At 41.5% G+C, this 26,102-nt stretch overlaps 1 protein-coding gene across 10 annotated transcripts in view; it reads right to left on the bottom strand.

The window, feature by feature from the left end:
• Positions 1 to 26,102, bottom strand: part of PABIR3 (PABIR family member 3) — a 143,792-nt gene that overhangs the window by 51,816 nt on the left and 65,874 nt on the right. For 6 of the 10 annotated variants that reach the window (XM_055267258.2, XM_063635030.1, XM_063635035.1 and 3 more), the window contains one exon: positions 25,054 to 25,905. The exons of 2 other annotated variants lie outside the window; for them this stretch is intronic. In XM_055267258.2, the coding sequence (XP_055123233.1) occupies positions 25,803 to 25,905 (103 nt within the window). In that variant the 3' untranslated portion in view covers positions 25,054 to 25,802. Of the gene's footprint in view, positions 1 to 9,810; positions 10,043 to 25,053; positions 25,971 to 26,102 lie in introns of those variants that run through there. 2 more of the 10 variants (XM_055267257.2, XM_063635033.1) reach the window with 2 other exon arrangements.

Genomic DNA, 26,102 nt, shown 5'->3' with positions numbered 1-26,102 from the left:
TCCCTCTCGTTAGGTAAAAGGAATAGAAAAAGTAAATGCTTGTTTGGGACAGAACAGTGTGTAATGGGGAAATCAGCACGTGAGAAGGCATTTTGTAGTAGTTACTCTAAAGGTAAGCATTTCGCTAATTATGGAATGGGTTTATGGAAGGAAACAATGTCCTTGCTCTAAATGTTTATATCAAATTCTTCATTACTCCTAAAATCCCAGAGGAGGTTCTGGTTTGCACGTGGTAGGGTCTGGATGGACACCTGGCAGGGATATTGTGGAGGGAATTTGGGTATGAGACACAAGTCTGGGCTGGAGAAGCCACTTCTTCAAGCCTGAGATTCTGTGAAAACTAGAGGTGCCAATCTATTTTCTTAAAGAAACTGTACCTTTTAAAGTACAAAATCATAGAGATAGAGAACAAATCAATGGTTATCAGAGGTTAGGGATGGTGGGGGGCAGGGGTGTGACTATAAAGGGGTACATGGGAGAGATCTTTGTGGTGATGGAAGTGTTTTGCATCTTGAGTGCAATACTGGTGCCACGAATACATACATGTAATAAAATGGCATATAGAAGGAAGAGTTAGTACAAAACAAAAACCAAACAAACAAAAATGGCATAGAACCCCCCCACACACATTGTACCTATGTCAAATTTTCTGGCCTTTATATTGTACTATAATTATGTGAGATGTAATCATTGGGGGATACTAGCTGAAGGGCAACTTCCTATGAATCTAAAGAGTTAAACCTTCAAGCACAATCCTGCATTTCTTTATTTCTTTCTTTTTTTTTTTTTTTTTTTTTTTTTTAGATGGAGTTTCACTCTTATTGCCCAGGCTGGAGTCCAGTGGTGCCATCTCGGCTCACTGCAACCTCCACCTCCCGGGTTTAAGTGATTCTCCCACCTTAGCCTCCCAAGTAGCTGGGATTACAGGCATGTGCCACCACGCCCAGCTAATTTTGTATTTTTAGTAGAGATGGGGTTTTACTATGTTGGTCACGCTGGTCTCAAACTCCTCACCTCAGGTGATCCACCACCTTGGCCTCCCAAAGTGCTGGGATTACAAGCATGAGCCACCATGCCTGAGCAATCTGGCATTTCTTTTAAGGGCCCTACAAAATCCTTCATTTATCCAATTTTTCTTTCAAGAGAAGCCCATCCCACCCCTACCCCATATACCATAACTCTTTGACTCTTGAGAACTAGGACTACAGACTTAGAAACAAACTTTTCCATCTTAATTTCTCCACTGGGAGAAAAAAAAAAGTCAGAGAACATATGTGCACTTTTTTTATTTTATCTATGGATCCGATATTTCCGATGGAGCTATTCCACTAGTAATGGCTTGAGCAGACTGGAAAGCTTCTATAGCCAGCTAAGCCAGCTCTTCTTACTGCCACGGAATAAAAGCAGAAACATGTTAAATTCCTTTCATCCCTTCGATGTGAATAGAAGCATAAGGGTAGGAAGGAAGGAGGGGCAGGCCAGGAGAGTGCGGGGTCTTGTGGTTCTGAAATGAGAAGCACCAGGCCACCACACAAAGCAGAGGGGCTTCTCTCAGCTCAGGAGGAGCTGTGTTTTTGGGGTTGAGACACACAGAGAAATTGGCCCAGGACATCAGGCACTTGAAAGGTAGCCTCAGAGAGGGTAGCAGTTTGAGTTGAATGTAGAAATCTGAACCAGCTTTCCCTCCCAGCCTCCCTAACTACACCAGAAGAGGAGATGAACAAAGCCTGAGCCCTTCGATGGGAACAGGTGGTTTTAACGGGCACAGGTCATAAAGGGATTTGGGATGGGAGCATCTGCTGCAGGCTGCCCCATTCCTGACACACCCTATCTCCCAGAGGCCCCATCTTGGCCTTCCTACATTTATTCCATTGCATCTTCTCTGGCCCATGCAACCTAGCACTTGACAATAAGTCATCTCACAGTATTCTCTTATTTTGAGTTAGAGGAGCGTAGGGTCAAATCCCAGTTCTACCACTTACTAGCTATTTGATCTTGGGCAAGTTGTCTAAATGTTTTTGCCCCTTAGTTTGCTTACCTGTTAAATGGGGGCAAAACTTGCTTTAGAGGGTTCGTAAGGTGGCGCCTAACAGGTGCTCAGCAGATACTAGCTTTCTCCTTTCTCTGCTCATTGTTTCCTATGTGAATGGCACATCACTCACTAGATTGTAAGCTCCTTCACGGAGCTTCCCTCCCTTCTTTCTCCCCCAGTACCTAGCCTAGGGTTGGGCACACAAGAACTTGTTAATGACTCCTCATTGGCTAGGCTAAATGGACTTTTCCTGGCTGCCTCAATAATGCTGATGGGGACCTGAAATGAACATAAGGGAATGCCAACATTCCATTTTAGTGATATGAGGGTAACATGCTGAATTTTTTTTTTTTTGAGATGGAGTCTCGCTCTGTTGCCCAGGCTGGAGTGCAATGGCGCGATCTTGGCTTACTGCAACCTCTGCCTCCCAGGTTCAAGCGATTCTCTTGCCTCAGCCTCCCAAGTATCTGGGATTACAGGCACCCACCACCACGCCCAGCTAATTTTTTGTATTATTTAGTAGAGATGTGGTTTCACTATGTTGGCCAGGCTGGTCTTGAACTCCTGACCTCATGTGATCCACCCACCTCGGCCTCCCAAAGTGCTGGGATTACAGGCATGAGCCACCACGCCCGGCCAACATGCTGAATTCTTTACTTCCTTGATACATTGTTATAGCAAAACTCATGTGCTAAGTCCTGCCTTTAGTGCAAACATAATTTTAGACACCAGTTATGCAGCTCAAGTAAAATTAGAAGCCAATGGTTTAAGTATCTTGACAAAATCGCTTCTTGATCTGTTGCAGATGTGAAGTAGGAACAAGAAGCAATTACAGACTGACATGGTTATTGCCACAGAATTCAGAAGGTTATCAATTCTAACATAAGAATCTGAAATTGACCCTGTTACATCCATACCTAATCACTGTCTTGGGACCATACCTCAGTCAGTAGTCATTTGTGAGGTCCAGTGGAAAGAGTAATGGATCAGGAAATGAAGACCAGAGCTGGAGTCCCGGATTCACTCATTCAGCCAAAAAACATTTACTGAATGCCTAACATGGGGCTAGGCTCTATGCGTAACAGACCTGATCCTGCCCCACATGGAATTTACTACGTTTGTAGCTGTGTGACCTGCAGGAATCACTTCGTCTCTCTGGGTCTCATGCTCCCCATCTGCCAAACAGCGACAGATATATTTATATCATAAAGTAATTATTAGAATTATATGAGGGAATGCAGAGGCGAGAGCTCTGCAGACTGTGCTTGCTCTCTGTTACTGTCCTCTATGTAATGGTTACATGAATAGCTTGTGATCACTTGAAAATTATGTCCTAAGTCTATTTCAAGGGGGCTGAACATGTTCTGCCTGTCTCATTTTCCTTCCTTACATGTTGTCAAGCCAACCAAAACCAGAGTGAGCAGGAGAAACAAAGAGAGTTATGCTGTGCTGGGCTACGCATTACAGAGAATAGCACTCCACTTTGTGTTCTCAAGTGGGTTGGATTTCAGATAAGGTCCCATTATGAAATGAACCACGTTCCTACAAATATAATGTTGAAGTCCTAACCTCCAGTACCTGTGAATTTGACCACATTTGGAAATAGGGTTTTTGCAGATGTAATCCAGTTAAGATAAGATCATAAGGGTCAGCCCTAGCCTGATACGACTTGTGTCCTTACAACAGGTAAATTTGGACACAGACACAGATAAAGGAGAATGCCATGTGAAGACACACAGAGACACACAGAGGAGGCGGCCATGTGAAGATGGAGTCAGAGACTTGTGCAGCCACAAGTCAAGGAATGCTTGGGGCTATCAGAAACTGAAACAAGCAAGGAAGGATCCTCCTCTACAAGCTTCAGAGGGAGTACGGCCCTGCCAACACCTTGATTTCATACTACTAGCTTCTGGACCTGTGAGAGAATAGATTTCTGTGTTGTAAGCCCCCCAGTTTGTGGCACTGTGTTATGGCAGCCCCAGAAAACCAATACAATTCCAAAACAGCCACAGCCCTTCCCTCTGTTCTCCAGGTGGTCAGACACCCCTTCCTTTTCTGTACTTGAATCCACAAAATAAACAATGCCTTGATACAAGAGCCTCAAAATGTGGGTCTCCAGAATGGCAGAAGAGCTTGCATGGAATTCTGAATTTCATTGTACATTTTTCTTTTTTTTTAAACGGAGTCTCACTCTGTTGCCCAGGCTAATCTCAGCTCACTGCAACTTCCGCCTCCCGGATTCAAGCATTTCTCCTGTCTCAGCCTCCCGAGTAGCTGGGATTACAGGTGCCTGCCACCACGCCAGCTAATTTTGTATTTTTAGTAGAGACGAGGTTGCACCATATTGGTCAGGCTGGTCTTGAACTCCTGACCTCACGTGATCCACCTGCCTTGGCCTCCCAAAGTGCTGGGATTACAGGCGTGGGCCACCGTGCCCGGCTAGTGCACATTTTTCAAATAAGTCAAGGTGGAAGCCAAGGTTGCCCTCCTTTACCCTTTCTGTTCTCAAGTTTGACGGAAAATAGCCAGAGCAGGCAGGCATGAGACCCACAGGCATGGGAACTACTGAGTAAACAGCTGCTGCTGCTAGCTCTCAGCATGGAGACTATCTTGGGAAATCCAGGGGGTCCATTCTGGGCCCTGATAAAGGCCAGGGGCTTGCAGGAGAATCGGCCTCATTTAAGGTTTCCAAGAACTATACTGCAAGCTAGTCCAACCTGTGGCCCGCAGGCCACATGTGGTCTAGGACAGCTATGTGGCCCAACACAAATTGAGCAAACTTTCTTAAAACATTATGAGCTATCATTAGTGTTAATGTATTGTGTGTGTGGCCCAAGACAATTCTTCTTCCAATGTGGCCCAGGGAAGCCAAAAGATTGAATACCGCTGTGATATGGTTTGGCTGTGTGCCCCCCGACAAATCTCATCTTGAATTGTAGTTCCCATAATCCCCCACGTGTTGTGAGAGGGACCTGGTGGGAGGTAATTACCCCCATGCTGCTGTTTTCGTGATAGTGAGTGAGTTCTCATGAGAGCTGATGGCTTTATAAGGGGCTTTCCCCCCTTTTGCTCATTCTTCTTCTTCCTGCCACCACGTGAAGAAGGGCATGTTTGCTTCCCCTTCTGCCATAATTGTAAGTTTCCTGAGGCCTCCCCAGCCATGCTGAACTGTGAGTCAATTAAACCTCTTTCCTTTATAAATTACCCAGTCTCGGGTATGTATGTCTTTATTAGCAGCATGAGAATGGACTAATATACCCAGCTATACTGTATCATGTGCTTCAGAGCCAGGCTGACAGCTTGTCTCTGCCTAGACTCCTCTACTCTTGCAACCAACCAGAGGCTGCCATCCTAGCAAAGGAGGCATCCCTTCTGTAGGACAGACAGGTGATTCATTTAATCAGTGCATATGTCTTATTTTGAAAAATTACTATTTGGCAACCACCAAAATAATAACTGATTCAGGCAAGAGTCATCAACAGATCCTTAAACTAGAGAGTGAAATTTTTATGAGAAACATGATATTTACATAGTCTCAAAGTATCTCCCCATATGTTAGTTATTAAGCATAAAAACAAAATAGTATCTTTACAGTGGAAAAAACTGGTGGACATCATCTTAACCAAGGAATCAAGGTTAACATCACCAACCATCACATGCCTTTTTATGTTTCACCCCCACCAAAAATGTGTAACCTAGCTCTCATGAGGACACATCAGGCAAACCCAAGTTGAGGGACATTCTACAAAATAATTGGCCTGTACTCTTCCAAAGTGTTAATGTCACAAAAGACAAAGAAAGGTTGAGGACTGTTCCAGATTTAAGAAGACTTAAGACATTAAGAGACATAAAAACTAAATACAATGTGTGATCCTAGACTGGATCATGGATGAAAGAAAAGCTATGCAGGACATTATTGGGCCAATTAAAATTTGAATATGGACGGCAGATTATATATTAGGACACTGCAATAATGCTATATTTCCTGAATTTGATAACTCTACTGTGTTTATATAACAGATTGTCTTTTTTCGTAGGAAACACAGTTTGAAGTATTAAGGAGAAGAGGAACATGACGTCTGCAATTTATTCTCAAGTGTTTTAGAAAAAATATGTGTGTCTGTGTGCGTATGAGTAGAAAGAGAATGATAAAGCAGTTGTAACAAGATGCTTACAAGAGATGCATCTTGATAAAGGGTATGTGAAAGTTATTTTTACTGTTTTTGCATACCATTTTCTGTAAGTTGAAAGTACTTCAAATTAAAAATTTTAAAATATATTATGTTCAGCATTTAACTGTGTGCCTGATGCTGTGCTAGGTGTGAGGTATTCAAGGGAGAACAAGACATGATCTTTACCTTTAGCTCACAGTCTGAAGCAGGGAGACAAAGTGGCAAGCACAATTCCGTGTGATGAAGGATGCTGTGAGCTCACAGAGGAGGTACGCTAAACCCAGACTTCTCAAGCAAGGGAGTCAGTGGGGCTCTCCACAGAGGAGGGAAAGAGGAGGCTTAGAGTTGGGATAACTTATTTAGCTTGGGAAGCCAGTGAGACATGGAAGAAGTTGGGGGGAAGAAGGCAAGCCTGGACCTCTAAGCAGCAAGAGGAAGCCACCTGCCTCCTGAGGACAGACAACAAGGCACAGATTAGCAGGTGTCAGAGGCCAGGCTGAGGTTGTTAGAGCCTCTAAGGTAACATAAGAAGCGCAGACATCAGCAAAACAGCTTGGGGCTGAAAGGTTGAACACAAGTGTGTTTACTGATGACCTTTGCGGTGATGTATAATGGATGCCCGAGAGGTAGCAGGCCCCAGATTGATAAATACAAGTAACCTGGATAAGGGCATGACCCCAAATTAGTTTAAGTTGCTAATAATACACGTCACAGCAGGAAGAGAATGTCAAGCGATCATAAGGAACTAAAGAAGTGATTTTTTGAGAACAGGATGAGCTTTACCAGCAATAAGGATAAGGTAGTAGCCAATTAACACACAACAGGATGGGGAGAGATTGTTGTTAATAGAAAAAATCCTGAGGACAGTACCAGGTCCCGTAATAAAGGGAAATCTGGGAGGCAGTACTGCTGTTTCAGAAGTTGATATGGGAATGGGAATTTCCATTCAATTATGAGATACAAGAGCCAGGATGAGAAAGTACACCGATGTTCTTAGCAAGGACCTAGTGGGAGTTTTATTTTCTTTTTAAACTTTTGTGCTATGAAAACTTTACAAAAATAATGACAACAGCATTAGTTTAAGCCACATGAAATTGCCAAAATTTGACCATTTTTGATCTACAAACATGGCAATTTTATGTTTTAAGTGAAAACAAACCCCCATATACCCATCACCCAGCTTCAGCAATTATTGACACATGGTCAATTTCATTTCCTCCAAATCCCCACCCATTATTCCGATAAACTGTCTGATATAAAGGAAATCTCTGGTGGAAGTTTTTGTTGTGCTTTTGTTTTAATGATTTAATATCTATAAAGTGATTCAAATTACATATGTACACATAATATTAAAACTAAGAGTTTCAAATTATGTGTATATATGTTTTTAGTTAATTATTTTCTCAGTAAGTAATACATTCAGATGGTTCACAATTCAAAAGGTACAAAAAAACAGGATACGTGAAAATTCCCTTCCAACCCTTGCTCACTTGCCAACAGCTCTCTCTCCTCAGGGGCAATGAATAGTAACAGTTTTATTATTTTGTTTAAAAACAGGGTCTTGCTCTGTTGCTCAGCCTGGAGTGCAGTGGTATGATCATAGCTCACTAGATCCTTGAACTCCTGGGCTCAAGAGATCCTCCCGCCTCAGCCTCTCAAGTAGCTGGGATTACAAGCATCCACCCCTATGTCCAGCTATTTAACAAATTTTATTTTGGTAGAAATGAAGTCTTATTATGTTTTCCAGGCTGGTCTTGAACTCCTGGTCTCAAGCAATCCTCCCACCTCAGCCTCCCAGTGCCCTTGGATTACAGGCATGAGCCACTGCACCCAGCAACAGTTTTTTTATGGATCCTTCCAGAGATGTTTTATGCATATGCTAGTAAAGAGATTATAAACTACTCACAGTGTTCTGCACCTTGCTTCTTCCATTTAACAATATATTCTGGAGATCATTCCATATCAATACATAAAGATCTACCTCCTTTTTTTTTTTTTTGAGACAGAGTCTCGCTCTGTCGCCCAGGCTGGAGTGCAGTGGCGCAATCTCGGCTCACTGCAAGCTCCGCCTCCCAGGTTCACGCCATTCTCCTGCCTCAGCCTCTCCAAGTAGCTGGGACTACAGGCGCCCGCCACCATGCCCGGCTAATTTTTTTTTTTGTATTTTTTAGTAGAGACGGGGTTTCACCGTGGTCTCGATCTCCTGACCTCTTGATCCGCCCGCCTCGGCCTCCCAAAGTGCTGGGATTACAAGCGTGAGCCACCGCGCCTGGCCGATCTACCTCCTTTTTAATAGCTACCTAGCATTCCATTTTATGAAGCATAATTTATCTAACTAATCAAATTGCTACTGATGGACTTTTAGGCAGTTTCCGACCTGTTGCCATTACAGACAATACTGCAGTGATTTGCCTTATACATTCATCTTGCACCAAAGCAAGTAAGTATATCTGTAGGAAAAATTCCTCAGAATGGAATTGCTGGATAGAAGGGGGTATGCATTTGTAATTATGATAGCAGTTGCCCAATGGCCTCCAAAAGGTAAGAGCTGTTTGAATGCTGTCTACACCCTTTCATCATGCACAGTTTCCTTGCTGCTCCTTTCCTCTTACTCCAAGGGTCAAGGGACCACTTCCACATCTCAAATTTAGAATAGCCCCTCCGAACTTAGCCTCCTATTGGTCTCCCTCAACCACATTTTGGGCCCCACACCCACCAGCCTATCCTTCCTCCTCTCTTCTTTTCCAGAGACCATCAGCATCCTCCTGGCTTCCTCTCCTCTTTCCAAGTCAGCCCCACCATCGGCCATTTTAGCTTTGCTAGCGTTGATCCCCTGGACTCACTCTCCCCGTGACCTTCGGCAGCACCTGCTCTGCCAATCCCTGGCCCTGTGAAAGCCCCACCATACATTCTCTCCATTGCCTGCTCCCAGGCAGCTAGCTATTGCTGGAGAAGGTCATGAAGTTGGCTCCACTACAAAGCCAGGCCAGCCAGCCTCAGCTGGGCCCCAAGGGCTGAAAGGCAGTCCTTTTATATATCAAATTTCTCTCAGCAATTGTTCCAACTCCTCTCCCTCTCCTCATATCCCCTACCCCATCCTTGTGCCAGACCCCTTGGTACTGGGCCTGGCTTTGGATTTCAATGACAGGACATAGGTTATCAAGCAGGAACTCCTTCAATGTCCCCCTCTTCACCTCACCTTCCCTACTTCTCTGCACATTCACCCATGCCTGTTCATCCACCCACACCACCTTCATGAGAAGGAGGTACTTCCTCCTCAAGGTTACCCCTTCCAGCTGTGTCCTTGGCACTATATTCTCTTGCTTTCTCCTACACTTGGCCCCAGAAGCCATCCTCTCTCCCTTTGGGCAAGCTCTTCCTCCTCATTAGTTTTTTCCTCTCAGCCTAAAAACACTTCCCTCATATCTGTGTCATTGTTCCACATCACCACCAGACTTTTTTTTTGAGACGGAGTTTCGCTCTTGTTGCCCAGGCTGGAGTGCAATGGCGTGATCTCAGCTCACCACAACCTCCGCCTCCTGGGTTCAAGTGATTCTCCTTCCTCAGCCTCCTGAGTAGCTGGGATTACAGACATGCGCCACCACGCCCGGCTAATTTTGTATTTTTAGTAGAGACAGGGTTTCTCCATGTTGGTCAGGCTGGTCTTGAACTCCCGACCTCAGGTGATCCACCCGCCTCGGCCTCCCAAAGTGCTGGGATTACAGGCGTGAGCCACCGCGCCTGGCCTGGACTTTTAAAATTTAGCAATTCATGTGCCTCCTGGCTTCCCTTCCTCCTTCCATGTTGGCCTCCAAATTTAATAGAAAAATCTGAAATACTGACAAGTGAAAGGGAGAAAATAAAAATTATTCACAATGCCACCATCCAACTATTGACATATTCATGTATTTCTTTTCAATCTTTTTATATGCATATATATATACATTTACGTATTTTTTACAAAATTGGACCATAGTATAAATACTGGTTAAGTAAATGCACTTCTTTGAGTGATTCCATTTCCTCCTGTGTAAAGTGAGGACTATTATAGTAACTACCTCACAGGGTTGTTATGAGGATTACTCGAGATAAAAATATAGCAAAACACTTATCACAGTGACACATAGCAAGTTGAATTAACGTTAGCTGTTACGATCTTCCCACGTCAACAAATATAGCTCTACATGAGAATGTAATGAGTTCTGTCACTGCAGTGCCTAATAGGAGTGACTAAAGCACTGCAGTGACTCACCAACACACATTCATTTGGCACAAGAGCAAGTATATCTGTGGGATAAACTCCTAAAAGCAGAATTTCTGGGCCAAAGGCTATGTGCATTTGTAATTTTGATAGATATGGTCAAACTGCCTCCATCAAGTGCAAGTTACCATGATTTCTTTAACTTATAAAGAAGTAATGAGGCTGTTTCACATTTTTAACTGATACAAACCCAGACCATGAAGAACATTCTTATAACTGGATCTTTGCATAGATCCACGATTATTTATCCATGGGAGAGGAAAGAGTATGAGTAAGGGCACAGAGGTGGAGGCTCAAATGATGTGCATGGGAAACTGCTAGTATTGATGTCTAACAGAGGTGAGAATGGCAAGAGTTGAGGAAAATATAGTGGGACCAAATCATGAAGGACCGTGAATGTCACTGTCATTCAGTCAGTCACCAAATCTTTATTGATCACCTACTACAGACCAGGTACCGTTTTAGATACTTTGTTCACTTACTGAACAAAAACGGAAGATTCCTACCCTGGGGGAGCTGACGTTCTGGCACAGAGTGGCAAACAATATATGGAATGTTAGAAGGTGATAAGTTCTACAGAGAAAAGGAAAAGTACAGCAGGCCAAAGGGGATCAGGAGTGCTGAGAGTTGCGATATGAAGTACAGTGGCTACCCCATTGTGGACTTTGAACATACTCTACAATGAAGAAGTAGGCATCACTTATATTTATCACCAACTTGCCACATCCACATACCTGATAACCTAATTATTCTCTTTAAATCAGCTTACCTCCCCTACTTAGATTTATTTCAAAGGAAACTTCACAACACTAGCATAAATGGAAACCCAGGATTGTTGTCACAAAGGTCTAGAAAGGGAAGACCTTTCTAGAGGGGGCCGAGGCAAGAGGATCACTTGAGCCCAGAAATTCAAGACCAGCCTGGGCAACATAGGGAGACCCCATCTCTACACACACAATTTTTCTTTTTAATTAGCCAGGCATGGTGGCATGAACCAGGCATGGTAGCTACTTGGGAGGCTGAGGTGAGAGGGTTACTTGAGCCCAGGAAGTCAAGGCTGCAGTGAGCTGTGATTGTGCCACTGCACTCCAGCCTGGGCGGCAGAGTGAGACCGGGTGCGGTGGCTCACGCCTGTAATCCCAGCACTTTGGGAGGCTGAGGCAGGTGGATCACTTGAGGTCAGGACTTCAAGACCAGCCTGGCCAACATGGCGAAAACCCATCTCTACTTAAAAAAATACAAAAATTAGCTGGGCGTGGTGGCATGCTCCTGTAATTCCAGCTACTCGCGAGGATGAGGCAGGAGAATTGCTTGAACCCAGGAGGCAGAGGTTACAGTGAGCCGAGATCATGCCACTGCACTCCAGCCTGGGTGACAGAGCAAGACTCCATCTCAAAAAATAAAACAATAAAAAATAAATAAATACATAGAAAGGGAAACTGGAGAGTACCTAGCGCTGGCTTCTTCCCTTCCTTTTGTAGGTCAGTTATTAAATATCAGCAAAAACAAGCACTTACTAAATTATGTACTTATTTTCCAGGTAGCTTAGGCTTTTACATGCAGCAGATAATTTCATCTTCACAATGACCCTATGAGGTAGGTACCATTATTGTCTCCGCTGGTTTAGGAAGAAACTTCGATAAAGTGACTAACCTTCCCAAACCTCAGTTTCCTCCTAAATAAATGGGGACAATAATGGGAATACAGGAGAGAAGAGCCCATTAGCTTCTCCCCACTCCATGTCATGCTTAGGGGAGACTTGGAGAGGGGACAGGAAGGGGACAGAGGCTCCCAGCTGCAGCATTCCCTGACTGCCTTCCCAATGCCAACAATTGAGATTAGAACTAAATTACTGCTTTAAAACACCTCTCCCCAGAGTTAAATTTATTAGTCACTTTAATTTTCCTATGAAGAACTTTAATCAGAATGTCCAAATTGATTTCAGCCTTGCTAGGATGGGAGGTTTTGATTAGAAGAGGGGAAGATGATGTGCCTTGGGAGCATAGGCCCTTTTTTGGAGGAGGTCAGAGCAGGGTAGATTCTGAGCGGTTGGGGGTGGGGAGCTGGAGGGAAAGAAGCAGCAGAAAGCAAGGTGGAAAGAAACTAAAGATGAACTCTATCAGCTTCAGCTGTCTCTAATTCAAGTCCTTTTAGGGAGAAAGCAGAATCTAACTGACAATAAATAATACATCATTAGGGAGACAGCACCTTGGTCCTGTTAACCTGCTTAGTTTCTCAAAGTATACTACTGCTATTCGACTTCCTGAGAAGTCATCTTTGTATCTTAAAAAAAAAGTCATTTTCATTCATAGGAAATAATATTGGATTCTAAACTACTCGATCAAAGACCTTGAGCCAGGCCAGGTGCAGTGGCTCACACTGGTTAATGCTACCACTTTGGGAGGCCGAGGGATCATTTGAGCTCAGGAGTTCAAGACCAGCCTGGGCAACACGGTGAAACCCCATCTCTACAAAAAGGAACAAATTAGCCAGGAGTGGTGGCGTGCACCTGTAGTCCCAGCTACTTCGGAGGCTGAGGTGGGAGGATCACCTGAACCTAGGAGGTTGAGGCAGCAGTGAGCCAAGATCCCACCACTGTATTCCAGCCTGGGTGACAAAGTGAGATCCTGCCTCAAAAAAAAAGAAAAGAAAAAAAAAAAGACTTTGAACCAGAGATATGTCTTTCTCTGGTTTTAGTTCTCATTGAATAACGAGAATTCCACAAAGTCACACAGACGAACCCACGTTCCCTGAAAGGCTTACTTACAGTCAAGAAAAAGTCAATATAATGTAGTAACCCTGGAATGTGAGCACTGGAGTAGATGAACCCATGTGTAGAATAAATATTTTTAAATCACTTAGAGGGAATTGGAGAGTAAGGAAAAGCTTCTCATGGAAACTAAAAAGCTAAGAGTAGAAGGGGTTAGATCGATGGTGCAGGGCTGGCATTGCCTAATGACCCCCTCATAGCCCACAGATGTGATGAGTTATGTAGGCTCTGTGACACAAAGGAAAATAATGTTGGATCTGTTCGGTGTGGACCATCTAGGAGAGGACAGAAATCCCCAAAGGCAAGCACACTACCCCTGATTTCACAGTTCAGGAACGGAAACATCAGATTCCTTTCGTTGACACCCTGTTGAATGGGGGACTACATTATCTACTACACAAATGCCTTCCTTCTCCTGCCCACATCTGGGGAGCCACAGACAAGATTCAGACAACCCTGGCCCTTATGCTGGAGTTTCAGTTTGGTAAAGTGGGATTAGCGAAAAGCTTGCTGCTTGGTAACAATGTGCTCTTATAAACCCTTAGATCTTGGTATGATGAAATAGACCAAGTACATCTATTGTTTTATTTTGCTTTGCTTTTTTATTCATTTCTTGTCACCAAGATCCAAAGGATGATACCATGCTTTGTGGCTTTCCAGATATCCACTGCCCCTAACCAACAGGACAGTGGCAAGTATCTATGAAATCGGATTCTCTTCCTGTCAGTAAGTGGGGGAGTTCAGGAGGCCACTTAGACATATAGTATGTCACTGATCACTGGAACTTTAGGAAGTCGCAGCCTTTCTTTAATTGAATATGCTTTTTCATGAGTTTCTAAGTTAAATAAAAGAAGTAGAACGTCATATGAAGCTATTCCTAAGAATTTTAGGAGACTAGAGAAAGGTCAGTTTATTAGATTTTCATTTGAAGGAAGTATGCCATTTAGCTGATCATTTTAAATAGTAATGAATAATTGTGTCTGGTTAAATACCAAGGCCCAAGATCTATAAATTAAATTCTTTAAAAACAAAAATAATCTGATTGGTCAGGAGCAGTGGCTCACGCCTGTAATCCCAGCACTTTGGGAGGTCGAGGCGGGTGGATCACCTGAGGTCAGGAGTTTGAGACCAGCCTGGCCAACATGGTGAAACCCCGTCTGTGCTAAAAATACAAAAATCAGCCAGGTGTGGTGGCATGCACCTGTAATCCCAGCTACTTGGGAGGCTGAGGCAGGAGAATCGCTTGAACCCAGGAAGTGGAAGTTGCAGTGAGCCAAGATTGTGCCACTGCACTCCAGCCTGGGCAACAGAACAAGACTCCGTCGCAAAAAAAAAAAAAAAAAAAAAATTAGATCAACGTTTTAAATAAAATAGACATATTTAAACAGATTCCCTCATGCTCATTGATGTCTTTCTTTTGTCAAGCAACGTTTAACACAGCAAATTATTTTGAAAACCAGGATCTCAAAATCAAAACATTGTTTAAAAGAGCTGCATATATGAACTACATAAATGAACATGCACTGCCGGTAGGGATATAAAATGGTAAAATCACTTGGGAAAACAGGCTGCTAATTTCTTATAAAGCTAAGCATGCATTCACTATATAATAAAGCAATTCTAGTAGGTATTTACTCAAGATAAATTAAAATATATGTTCACACAAAGGCTTAAACACAAATGTTGAGAGCAGCTTTATTAGTAACAACTCTCAAGTGGAAATAACCCAAATGTCCATCAACACATGAATGGATAAACAAATTGTACCATATATACAGTGAAATACGATTTGGCAATAAAAAGTAATGAACTACTGATGGAGGAAGCAACACAGATGGATCTCAAAGACATTATTCCAGGCAAAAATAACCAGACACAAAAGAGTACATATTGTGTGATTACATATATATGAAGTTCTATAAAAAGAAAATCTAATCTACAGTGATGAAAAGTAGATCAGTGTAGCCTGGAGCCAGCAGTGAGTGTGGAGGAGGATTAACTGCAAAGGGGCAGTGGACATTTTCTGTGGCAAAGGAAATAGTCTGTATCTTAGTTGTAGGCTTAAAATGGGTGCAATTTGTAATACGTAAATTATACCTCAATAAAATTGATTTTAAAAGCTGCATAAGGCCGGGTACAATGGCTCACTCCTGTAATCCCAGCACTTTGGGAGGGTAAGGCGGGAGGATCACCTGAGCTCAGGAGTTCAAGACCAGCCTGGCCAACATGTCTCTACTAAAAAATACAAAAATTAATCCCATCTACTTAGGAAGCTGAGGCAGGAGAATCACTTGAACCGAGGAGGCAGAAGTTGCAGTGAGCCGAGATCATGACAATGCACTCGAGCCTGGGCAACAAAGTGAGTGAGACTCTGTCTCAAAAATAAAAAATAAAAATAAAAATAAAATAAAAGCTGCATAAATACAAAACTTCAAAATTGAAGATTTAAAGTGATTTCTGCCTAGCAAGCATGAAATATAAAGCATCCTGTGTACGAAGATGCAGTACCTACAATTAAGCAAGTACTCTTTTGAAAAACTAAGCACACAGGCCCATATGCATGGTGGAGGTCGTTGGGCTCAGTGTTATTTGGAGCTGGTGCATATATTTATCACACTTTAATAACAAGTGCCTACTATGTAGGAGGAATGGCAAAAAGAATAAAAAGCAAAGGACTCATTAGGCTGGTAAGAAGATCAGGGTGTACACTGGGTTTAGCAGGAGAGCTGAGAACATGCCAAGGACAAGAAATGATATTCTACACATCACCATGAACGCTGGCCTTTCACTATCGTCTTGTGGGGTGCCTCTCAGTTGAGAGGCCAATCAATGTGCATGCAGCTTGACCTTGTCTAACTCAGCTCTAATGTTGGTCAAAAGCCAGAAAATCTGGTACCAACGACTGGAACAAAGAGTAGAAAATGGTATAGGACAAAAGATTCTTCAAATTCCTTGTCCAAGCTACAGAGAATCCTTTGCCTTCCCCATCAGTAGAGAAGCTCTCTCATTTTTTTTTTCAATGTTTGGTAAAAAGTTCTACTAACGTTTTAATAATTGCAGGAGGCTGGATGAGAAATTGATCTGGAAAGCTTTATCCATCTATATAACTTTAGAAATTAAAAGACGGAGGGATAGATAATTGAATGTCTCTCATATAATCTTAATTTTTCATTATTATTTTTGTTTCTTTTTTATTATTTCAGTCCTCTCCTTCTGCATAATCATAGGATAGGATTCAGAGTACAGTCACACTGAATTGGGAAGTATTCCGAAATTACTTTTTAAGTCAGAGAACTCTAATACCACAATTTACAGAAACTGAGAATGAAATGTAGAAAAAGGGTGGAGTGTTGTGGTCATTTCTCAGTGCCACACTTTAAACATATGATAAACTGGAAAATGTCCAGAAGCCAATGGTCAGGATAGTATCAAGGTCTGGAAACTATCTCAAAGAAAAAAAGACTGGAATGGAAAATCTAGAGGAAGAAAGATTTGTGGAGACATGATAGCCATTGCCAAATATCTGAAAGTCCATCTATTGGAGAGGAGATGGGTTTTGCTTATTTTGTGGCATTCCCTAGGACAAATTAGGACCAAAGAATGGAAGGTAGATTTTGGTTCCATATCAGAAAGAATATTTAAATGAGTAGAACTTTCCAACAGTTGAAAGACTCTTAGACTTTAATTCAATAAAAGCTTAAATAGAGGCAGGATTCTGGATCTTCTCACCCCATCTCTTACAAAATTAATAACTGCATATGAGTTTCTAAAATATATTTAACTTCTATTGTTTCTTGATTATACAAGTAATAGACAGTCCATGTGGAAAAATCTGAAAGTACAGAAAGGCAAAGAGAAAAGCAAATAAAAATAAAAACCATCAACTTTCCTACCTCCTAGAAACTGTAAGTTTTTGGCATATAAGCTTACAGAATTTTTTTCTGTTATATATCTACATAACATATATAGATACATATACTTCTTAAAAACAAAAATGAGGCAGTGTGTGGTGGCTCAGGCCTGTAATCCCAGCACTTTGGGAGGCTGAGGTGGGTGGATTACCTGAAGTCAGGAGTTGGAGACCAGCCTGGCCAACATAGTGAAACCCTGTCTCTACTAAAAATACAAAAATTAGCCGGGTGTGGTGGCAGGCGCCTGTAGTCCAGCTACTTGGAAGGCTGAGGTAGGAGAATCGCTTGAACCCAGGAGGCAGAGGTTGCAGTGAGCTGAGATCATGCCATTGCACTACAGCCTGGGTGACAAGGGTGAAACTCTGTCTCAAAAAAAAAAAAAAAAAAAAAAAAACCACCAATAAAACAAAAAAACAAAAACGAGTTCCCATTAATCACACTGCTTTTTAACTTTACAATCTAGTGTAAACATCTTTCCATGCCAAGTGATATATGACCATGCCATCATTCTTCATTGGTGCCAAGATTTCCATGGAATGAAATGTACTGCAATCTATTTTAACCCAATGTTTCCCAAAGGGTATTCTATATAACATCAATCCCACAAGCTGTCCCTTAACAAGAGAATGTGGGTTAAACAGTTTGAAAATGCTTCATACCACATCCTCTTTCTTGGGCTTTCAGAATGTTAAAGAAACAAGTCAACTGAATTTTCCAAACTCATTTGACCATGGACTTCCCCTGGACTTCCTCTTCAATTCTTCAGGATATTTACTTATTCACATTTTCTTAGGTTGGTGCAAAAGTAATTGCGGTTTTTGCCTTTAAACGCAAACCTTTACTTTTTTTTTTTTTTTTTGAGGCAGAGTCTCACTGTGTTGCCCAGGCTGGAGTGCAATGGCGCTATCTCGGCTCACTGCAAGCTCTGCCTCCCGGGCTCACGCCATTCTCCTGCCTCAGCCTCCCAAGTAGCTGGGACTACAGGCACCCGCCACTGTGCCCGGCTAATTTTTTTTGTATTTTTAGTAGAGAACAAACTTTTAAAGGCAAAAACCGCAATTACTTTTGCACCAACTTAATAAAAAGCACCCTGAGAAATGCGAATTTAACTGATCTTAGTGTAGGTACACATTAGTTGTTGGTTTTTTAACATAAAACTTACTATTTTAACCATGTTTAGGTATACAATTCAGTAGCCTTAATTACATTCACAATGTTGTGCAGCCATCACTACTATTTCCGTTTTTTTTGTTTTTTTGTTTTTTTTGAAACAGGTTCTCGCTCTGTCTCCCAGGCTGGAGTGCAGTGGCGCCATCTCGGCTCACTGCAACCTTCACCTTCTGGGTTCAAGCGATTCTCCTGCCTCAGCGTCCTGAGTAGCTGGACTACAGGCACCCGCCACCACACTCGGCTAATTTTTATATTTTTAATAGAGATAGGGTTTCACCATATTGGCCAGGCTGGTCTCCAATTCCTGACCTTGTGATCCGCCCACCTCAGCCTCCCAAAGTGCTGGGATTATAGGCATGAGCCACCACGCCCGGCCCAAACCGTTTTTTATCACCCCAAACAGAAACTCTGTACCCGTTAATAACTCCCCATTCCTCCCTCCCTCTAGTCCCTGGTAACCTGTAATCTATTTTTTGCCCTTATGAATTTGTCTATTCTAAATATTTCATATAAGTGAAATAATATTTATCCTGTTTGTGTCAGACTTATTTCACTTAGGATAATGTTTCGTGCTTCATGCATGTTGCAGCATGTGTCAGGACTTCATTCCTTTTCATGACCCAATTTCATTATTTTACACGTGACTACTCAGTTGCCCCAGCACCACTTGTTGAAGAGTTAAGTTTTTTTCATAATTGATTTTTTCACATATACAAATAACATTACAATAAATATCTTTTTCAACCTGTCCCATATTTTTCCCTAAGAAAAATTCCTATAAAATCCCCAAAGAGATGCACTTTTTGAAGGCTTTTGATACACACTACCAAACTTCCTCATTAAAGGACAATAGGACTCCACCACAGTAAATTCAAACACCACTTTCCCCACTCTCAGCAGCCTTGTATATTATTTAAAATTTTAAAAATTTCTGCTAATCAATGTGGCATAGGTGTATTCCAAATCAAGTTGAAGGGTCCAGGTGCGGTGGCTCCTGCCTGTAATTCCAGTACTTTGGGAGGCCAAGGCAGGCAGATCACTTGAGGCCAGGAGTTTGAAACCAGCCTGGCTAACATGGAGAAACCCTGTCTCTACTAAAAATACAAAAGAATAAATGAGCTAGGTATGGTGGCATGTGTCTGTAGTCCCAGCTACTCAGAAGGCTGAAGCACAAGAATCGCTTGACTGGGAGGTGGAGGCTGCAGTGAGCTGAAACCACACCACTGCACCCCAGCCTGGGTGACAGAGCTAGACTCTGTTAAAAAAAAAATAAAAAAAAATTGGAGTTTTAGCTGAACTTCCTTCTTCCTTCACAGCCCTACCATGCTGGCCTCAGTACTATCCTTTCCAAAGACCCCACTCTTAGAGTTTAATATAAGTCGAGTTAAGGAAGCAAACTAAACCCTTCCTCTCAGAAGAGGGAGACTAGAAATGGAAAGTATAATTAGTTGCCTCTGCTGGATAATGTAATTTTAAAGTATTTCCTTTCTCAGAACAAAGTCACAAGCCAGCTACTTGCAACTGTCAAGTTTGTCCTTTTTTGTTGGTGTTCAATGCAGAGTTACCAAGCACAAGAGCCATGCCAAGAAATAAACCAACTTAACGTACCAACTTAACGTCAGAAGGCTTTTCTTATTGCCATATAATAATTATCAAGGAAAAAGAAAAACCTCTTTTACTGGTAGTCTGCTTTTTAGTGTGAATTGAGCACTTCTGAATTTGTATTGGGATGATGTTTTTATAGTTGATGTAGCTTTTGGCCATGTCTCTCTTGCTTCTCTGAAATGAACATACCAAGTATATCTTTGTTTTGTCTCAAGCTGTTGTTACAGTACAATGAAAATTTTATGGTGAGTGCTGTGTCAGTGGGAACTTGTTATTAATATGGAAATCCTGAGAGGATTATTTATTCACACAAAACAAGAAACCAGGGGGAAATTAGCTTTCCACATTTCATCATAAATCATGCATGATTCAGAAAAGAGAGGAAACTATTGATGAAGCTAAGTAAAATGAGTTTCTTGTTGCCAGAAAGAATAAAAATATTAGGTATAAAGCTCTCTAATTTCCTAAATATTTTAAATGCCACCATGACTTTTACTGTCATACTAGCAAAGATGAAGGCAGATGTTTTCACAGAATCCATAAAATTTTTAGCGGCAGAAGGGACCTTATAAATAACTAGTCTGATCTGTTTTACATATTGGATTCCTGAAGCCCAGAGCCGTGAAGTGACCTGCCCAAAGACCCACATAGCTAGTGGCAGAACTGGAGCTACAAGTCAGATCTCTTGACTCCTATACTTACTAAGAATGTAGTTTGGTCACTCTCCCAAAAGGCTGACATGAGCATTTATGTTACTGATTTACTTTGCTGTCAGTAAAGCCACAATCTCCAATTGCACATATGTAGCTGTTGGTCAACTTATATGATTTAATGACTGCATTCATTTAATGCATTTCTTCTGAGAGACCATGGTCATCAAGTCTCCCTTTAGTAAGGGGGTTGAGCAAATTTCCGGGATTCCTATATGATGTATGATTCTCTCCACCTATACGTTATAGACACTTGTGGAAATCAATCTTGTTTACCCTTGGATTAAGAACTACATTGTAAGAAATCTGCGAGACATTATGGAATTTCAGGGAAACAAAGTTACGCATTTGCTGGGGTATTTATGGTTCCCTGACCTTTTCTAAATGCACAATTGTAACTATCCGACAGTGAAGTCTACCTATATGATAGATTTTTCAAGCTCGACTTTTAAGATCTAAAATATTTAAAAACACTTCAGGCAAATTGTAATTAGTTTTCCCCACAGATACCTAAGTATCATACATGCATTTTCATCTTAGATATTTATATATAGTTGCTTCTAGGTGAATTTTCAAAATTCATTTAGGAGATGAGATTAAATATATCCTGTAGTGGGAGTACTAATAATTCAAGGAGTAAGGACAAAGATTACTGCAGAATTAGAACCTTAACTCATGTGCTTTTAATAGCTCATTTGATTTGTCTCAATTCTAAACAGCCAATGAAACAGGTCACCTAAATACAAACTCTACACTCATCCCCCCCTTTTAACGTAAGAGACTTCTAAATATGAGAGCTGTCCAACAGTACAATGAACTGTCTTGTGACAGAGTCCGTTCATTCCTACAAGATTTCAAACTAAGGCTAAAAAATAATCTGTCTGGAATTCTTAAAAGGATTTCTGCACTGAGAGGTAGATTCAAAGACTTCTAAAATCCCTGAATACTAAGATTACATGATCTCAGTATTATCTTTATATCCTATTTTTACAGTAAAAGTGTCTTTTCTTATGTGTATCTATAGTCATGTTATCATAGACTATCTTGTATTATTATTTTTGTATTTAGTTATCCCGCTTGAAGACAGATAAGGTATCTCACTCATCCTCATATATCATAAAAGTTTTAGTACAGTTTCCTGTACATAGAAAGTATTCATTAGATATTTATTGAATATATTTAAAATTATAAATGTTATTGGTTGATTCAGTTATTATAAATTTTAAAAAGCATATATATATTTTCCTGATCTGAGGACCCAACTCATTATTACAGTGAGTTTTCATGTTGAGTATCAGTGAATCATTAGGGTAAATTTGGAGCACTGCTCTTTTATAAGATTGTAAGTAAAACAGGAATACTTGATTGACCACATATCTTAGGTTTAACCATGATGCTTTATAGTCACCCCTTGTTCTCACATTTTTAAGACGAGTTATAGGAGAGACGATTTTAAAAAACTAATTTAGGAAAAGTGAAACAAGCAAAATCAAAATTCTAAAATTATACCATTGTGTGTTAAATTGTGTCCTCAAAAAGATATCTTGAAATTCTAACCCCCAGGACCTGTGAATTTGACCTTATCTGGAAGCAGGGTCTTTGCAGATATAATCGAATTAAGATGAGGTCATATTGGATTAGGGTGGGCCTTAAATCCAATGACTGGTTATCTTTATAAGAAGGCCATATGATGACACAGGACACAGAGAGAATCCTGTGTGATTCTCTCTGAGGCAGAGATTGGAGTGATGTATCTGTAAGCCAAGGATTGCCAGCAACCACCAAAAGCAAGGAGAGAGGCATGGAACGGATTCTCCCTTAGAGCTTCCAGGGGCAACCAATCCAGCTGACTCCTTGATCTTTGGCTGGTAGCCTCCAGAACTGTGAAACAATAAATTTCCATTGTTTAAGCCACCCAGTTTGTGATGCTTTGTTATGGCAGCCCTGGGAAACTAATACATGTCCTTCACTATAGAAAACTGATATGATAATTCTTCGGCATGTTTAGGAAGACAAAATACAGCCTTACCATAATTTCTTTTTCTTTGAGACGGAGTCTCACTCTGTCGCCCAGGCTAGAGTGCAGTGGCGTGATCTCGGCTCACTGCAACCTCCGCCTCCCGGGTTCCAGCGATTCTCCTGCCTAAGCCTCCTGAGTAGCTGGGATTACAGGTGCCTGCCACCACGCTCAGCTAGTATCTTGTATTTTTAGTAGAGACAGGGTTTCGCCATGTTGGCCAGGCTGGTCTCGAACTCCTGACATCAGGTGACCCACCCATTTCGGCCTCCCAAAGTGCTGGGATTACAGGCGTGAGCCACTGTGCCCGGCCGCCTTACCATAATTTTAAAAAATCAAACACAGAATAGCAAGTAAAAGTTACAATCATTTTGGTCTTAAAATCAACAATAAATGGAAAATCATTTTAGAAATGGATCCTCCCAATACACAAGCTCAAAAGGCAACAGAATGGAGAACCAACTACAGAATCCTTGAGTCTGAGCATATTACAGTGAGTTGTGGCATCCTAGTGTATAGCTAAATCAATAAAAACTAACTGAATAGGGCGGGGTGGGGTGGCTCATGCCTGTAATCCCAGCACTTTGGGAGGCCGAGGTGGGTGGATCACCTGAGGCCAGGAGTTCGAGACCAGCCTGGGCAACATGGTGAAACCCCGTCTCCACTAAAAATACAAAAATTAGCCGGGCATGGTGGCATGCGCCTGTAATCCCAGGTACTCAGGAGGTTGAGGCAGGAGAATTGCTTGAACCTGGGAGGCGGAGGTTGCAGTGAGCCGAGATCATGCTACTGCACTCCAGCCTGGGCAACAGAGCGAGACTCCATCTCAAAAAAAAAAATAACTGAATAGAGGGAAAGGAATTGTCTGAGTTGAGAAAAGTATATTGAGATAGTCAAGATTACCAAGATTTGCTGATAAAAGTTCCTTATACAACTGAGTGGTAGTCTTATCCCCATTAGTTACTTTCTGCATCCTTAGTCCTTGTGCTTGAACATTCTGCAAAACTCTCTTTGGCTAAGATGTCAATAGTACGTGTGAACCTTTGTCTGTCAATGATCTACAGTTTCAGCAAGAAACATCACTGCAACCACACCTCATTCCATGAGGGGCCCCTCTCACAACTGGTCCACTAAAGGGCTGGCAAGTAAAGAAGCAAGTAACAAAGGCAATATTTATAGTTTCCTTGTTCTTAGCCAATTTATAGAATCCTGTCCCAGTTTCAAGAGACCATCATGATCCTAGTCATTTTATAAATAGTTGGCTTCATCTATTCATAATTTTTTTTTTTTTTTTTTTGAGACGGAGTCTCGCTCTTTCACCCAGGCTGGAGTGCAGTGGTGCGATCTCGGCTCACTGCAGGCTCCGCCCCCCAGGGTTCACGCCATTCTCCTGCCTCAGCCTCCCTTGTAGCTGGGACTACAGGTACCTGCTACTATGCTCGGCTAATTTTTTTTTGTATTTTTAGTAGAGACGGGGTTTCACCGTGTTAGCCAGGATGGTCTCGATCTCCTGACCTAGTGATCCGCCCGCCTCGGCCTCCCAAAGTGCTGGGATTACAGGCGTGAGCCACCGCGCCCGGCCGATCTATTCATAATTGAATAGAATCTTCTCCCACTTGTATATCAATTCTGATCAGTTCCATCAGGGTCACTGTCAAAAAATTGTTAGTGCCACAGTCTTTTTCCCACATGGCAGCATACCCACATCAGATTTCTATCATTCTGATTCTTTCCGATGAAAAGAAAAAAAGTCTTTTATACATATTTGAGATAACTGTTCCTGTCTTATTATCTGAGGCAATTTAAACCATTCTCAGCTTCATTTCATGAGAATATGTTTCTATTTTTCAAAATGCTAATACTACCCCCAATTACTTAAAGCACATATTTTAAATTTAATTTTTTTTTGAGACAGAGTCTTGCTCTGTTGCCCAGGCTGGAGTGCAGTGGCATGATCTTAGCTCACTGCGACCTCCGCCTCCCGGGTTCACGCCATTCTCCTGCCTCAGCCTCCCGAGTAGCTGGGATTACAGGCGCCCACCACCACGCCCGGCTAATTTTTTGTATTTTCAGTAGAGATGGGGTTTCACCGTGTTAGCCAGGATGGTCTCGATCTCCTGACCTTGTGATCCACCTGCCTCGGCCTCCCAAAGTGCTGGGATTACAGGCATGAGCCACCACGCCCAGCCTAAATTTAAATTTTTTAACACACAATTTTTCCTATTTAAAAAAAAAAAAAAAAAAAAACCCTTAAGATTTTTGAATAGAAAATAAGGGTTTAAACAAACATTTATAGCCCTTAGGGAACAATTGGAAGCACATTATTTTCGCAGAAAAGCCCTGACATATTAAGCCTGCATTTAATTAAATCAGTAGTCATGATGATGAATAAAACGTAAATGATAAAAATGTAAAAGACTACAATTTATCAACATTTTTCCACACTTAATTAGAATACAAAATTAATCAGGGTTAATCAGGTTGAGTACAAATTGAGTGAAGCCTCAATTACATATTATTTTCTTTCTATTCAATTAACTTTAATTCGTCTTGCTCTTCTCCTACCTACTGCTTCCCAACAAATTGAATATCTAAGGATTCATGTGCAAAATAAGCAATCCTTGGATCAGTATAGTATAACTTAGTCGTAAAAATTGCCTTTGATATGTGACTTTTCTTTACCAAGTGGAAGCTAGTAGTTACTGAAAATAGCATTAAAGACTAGCATGGATCATTAAGTACATAATTGTCAAACATCATTTTACTTTGTTAATTGAACAACTATATTTTATCAGAATTATGTTTCATAAGATTATTTTAAAAAGTCAAGGTACAGCATTTTCTAGAAAATAGCAGCCTAACAATTTATGCTTGTATCTTCAACATGGTTCTTATTTGGAAAACATCTTTAACATATTATTACATTAAATTTAAGGACGCACACGAGAATTATACACGCAAGTTCTATAGCTAAATAGAATTTTAGGAAATTGAGGAAAAAAGATAAATAGGAGATAGTTTAAATTGTACAGTACAATTCTCATTGCTCTGACTTGGTTTGCTTGATGTGTGTGTTTCTCCATTGTGAGAAAGTCTTGGGATGGGTGAATCATTTAGTTGAAAGTTCGTCTACTAGAACAAATGAGAACCAGTATCAAGGTGACACAAGAGAGTTTCTGACAGTGCCGATTTCAGCTGACGAATTACCAGAAGATCCAGCATTGCTGTTGTTTCCATCAAAAGTAGCTGGAAGTAGACTAGGAGAAGAAAATGCCACTCACTGATAGCAGAACTCGAGATCTCTCTGTATACTCTGCTTTGTCTACACATGAATGCAAAATACGTGACTAACAACTGGCACTTGTCACAAGCAAAGTGTTTTAAGAGTCATACAATAAAACCACCAGTAACAATAAATAGAAATCCATGGCCAGGTGTGGTGGCTCATGCCTGT

Source organism: Symphalangus syndactylus, chromosome X (assembly GCF_028878055.3).
Source record: "Symphalangus syndactylus isolate Jambi chromosome X, NHGRI_mSymSyn1-v2.1_pri, whole genome shotgun sequence".
Taxonomy (NCBI): Eukaryota; Metazoa; Chordata; class Mammalia; order Primates; family Hylobatidae; genus Symphalangus; species Symphalangus syndactylus.
Note: the sequence above shows the minus strand (reverse complement) of the source record. Positions and strands in the feature narration are given on the sequence as shown.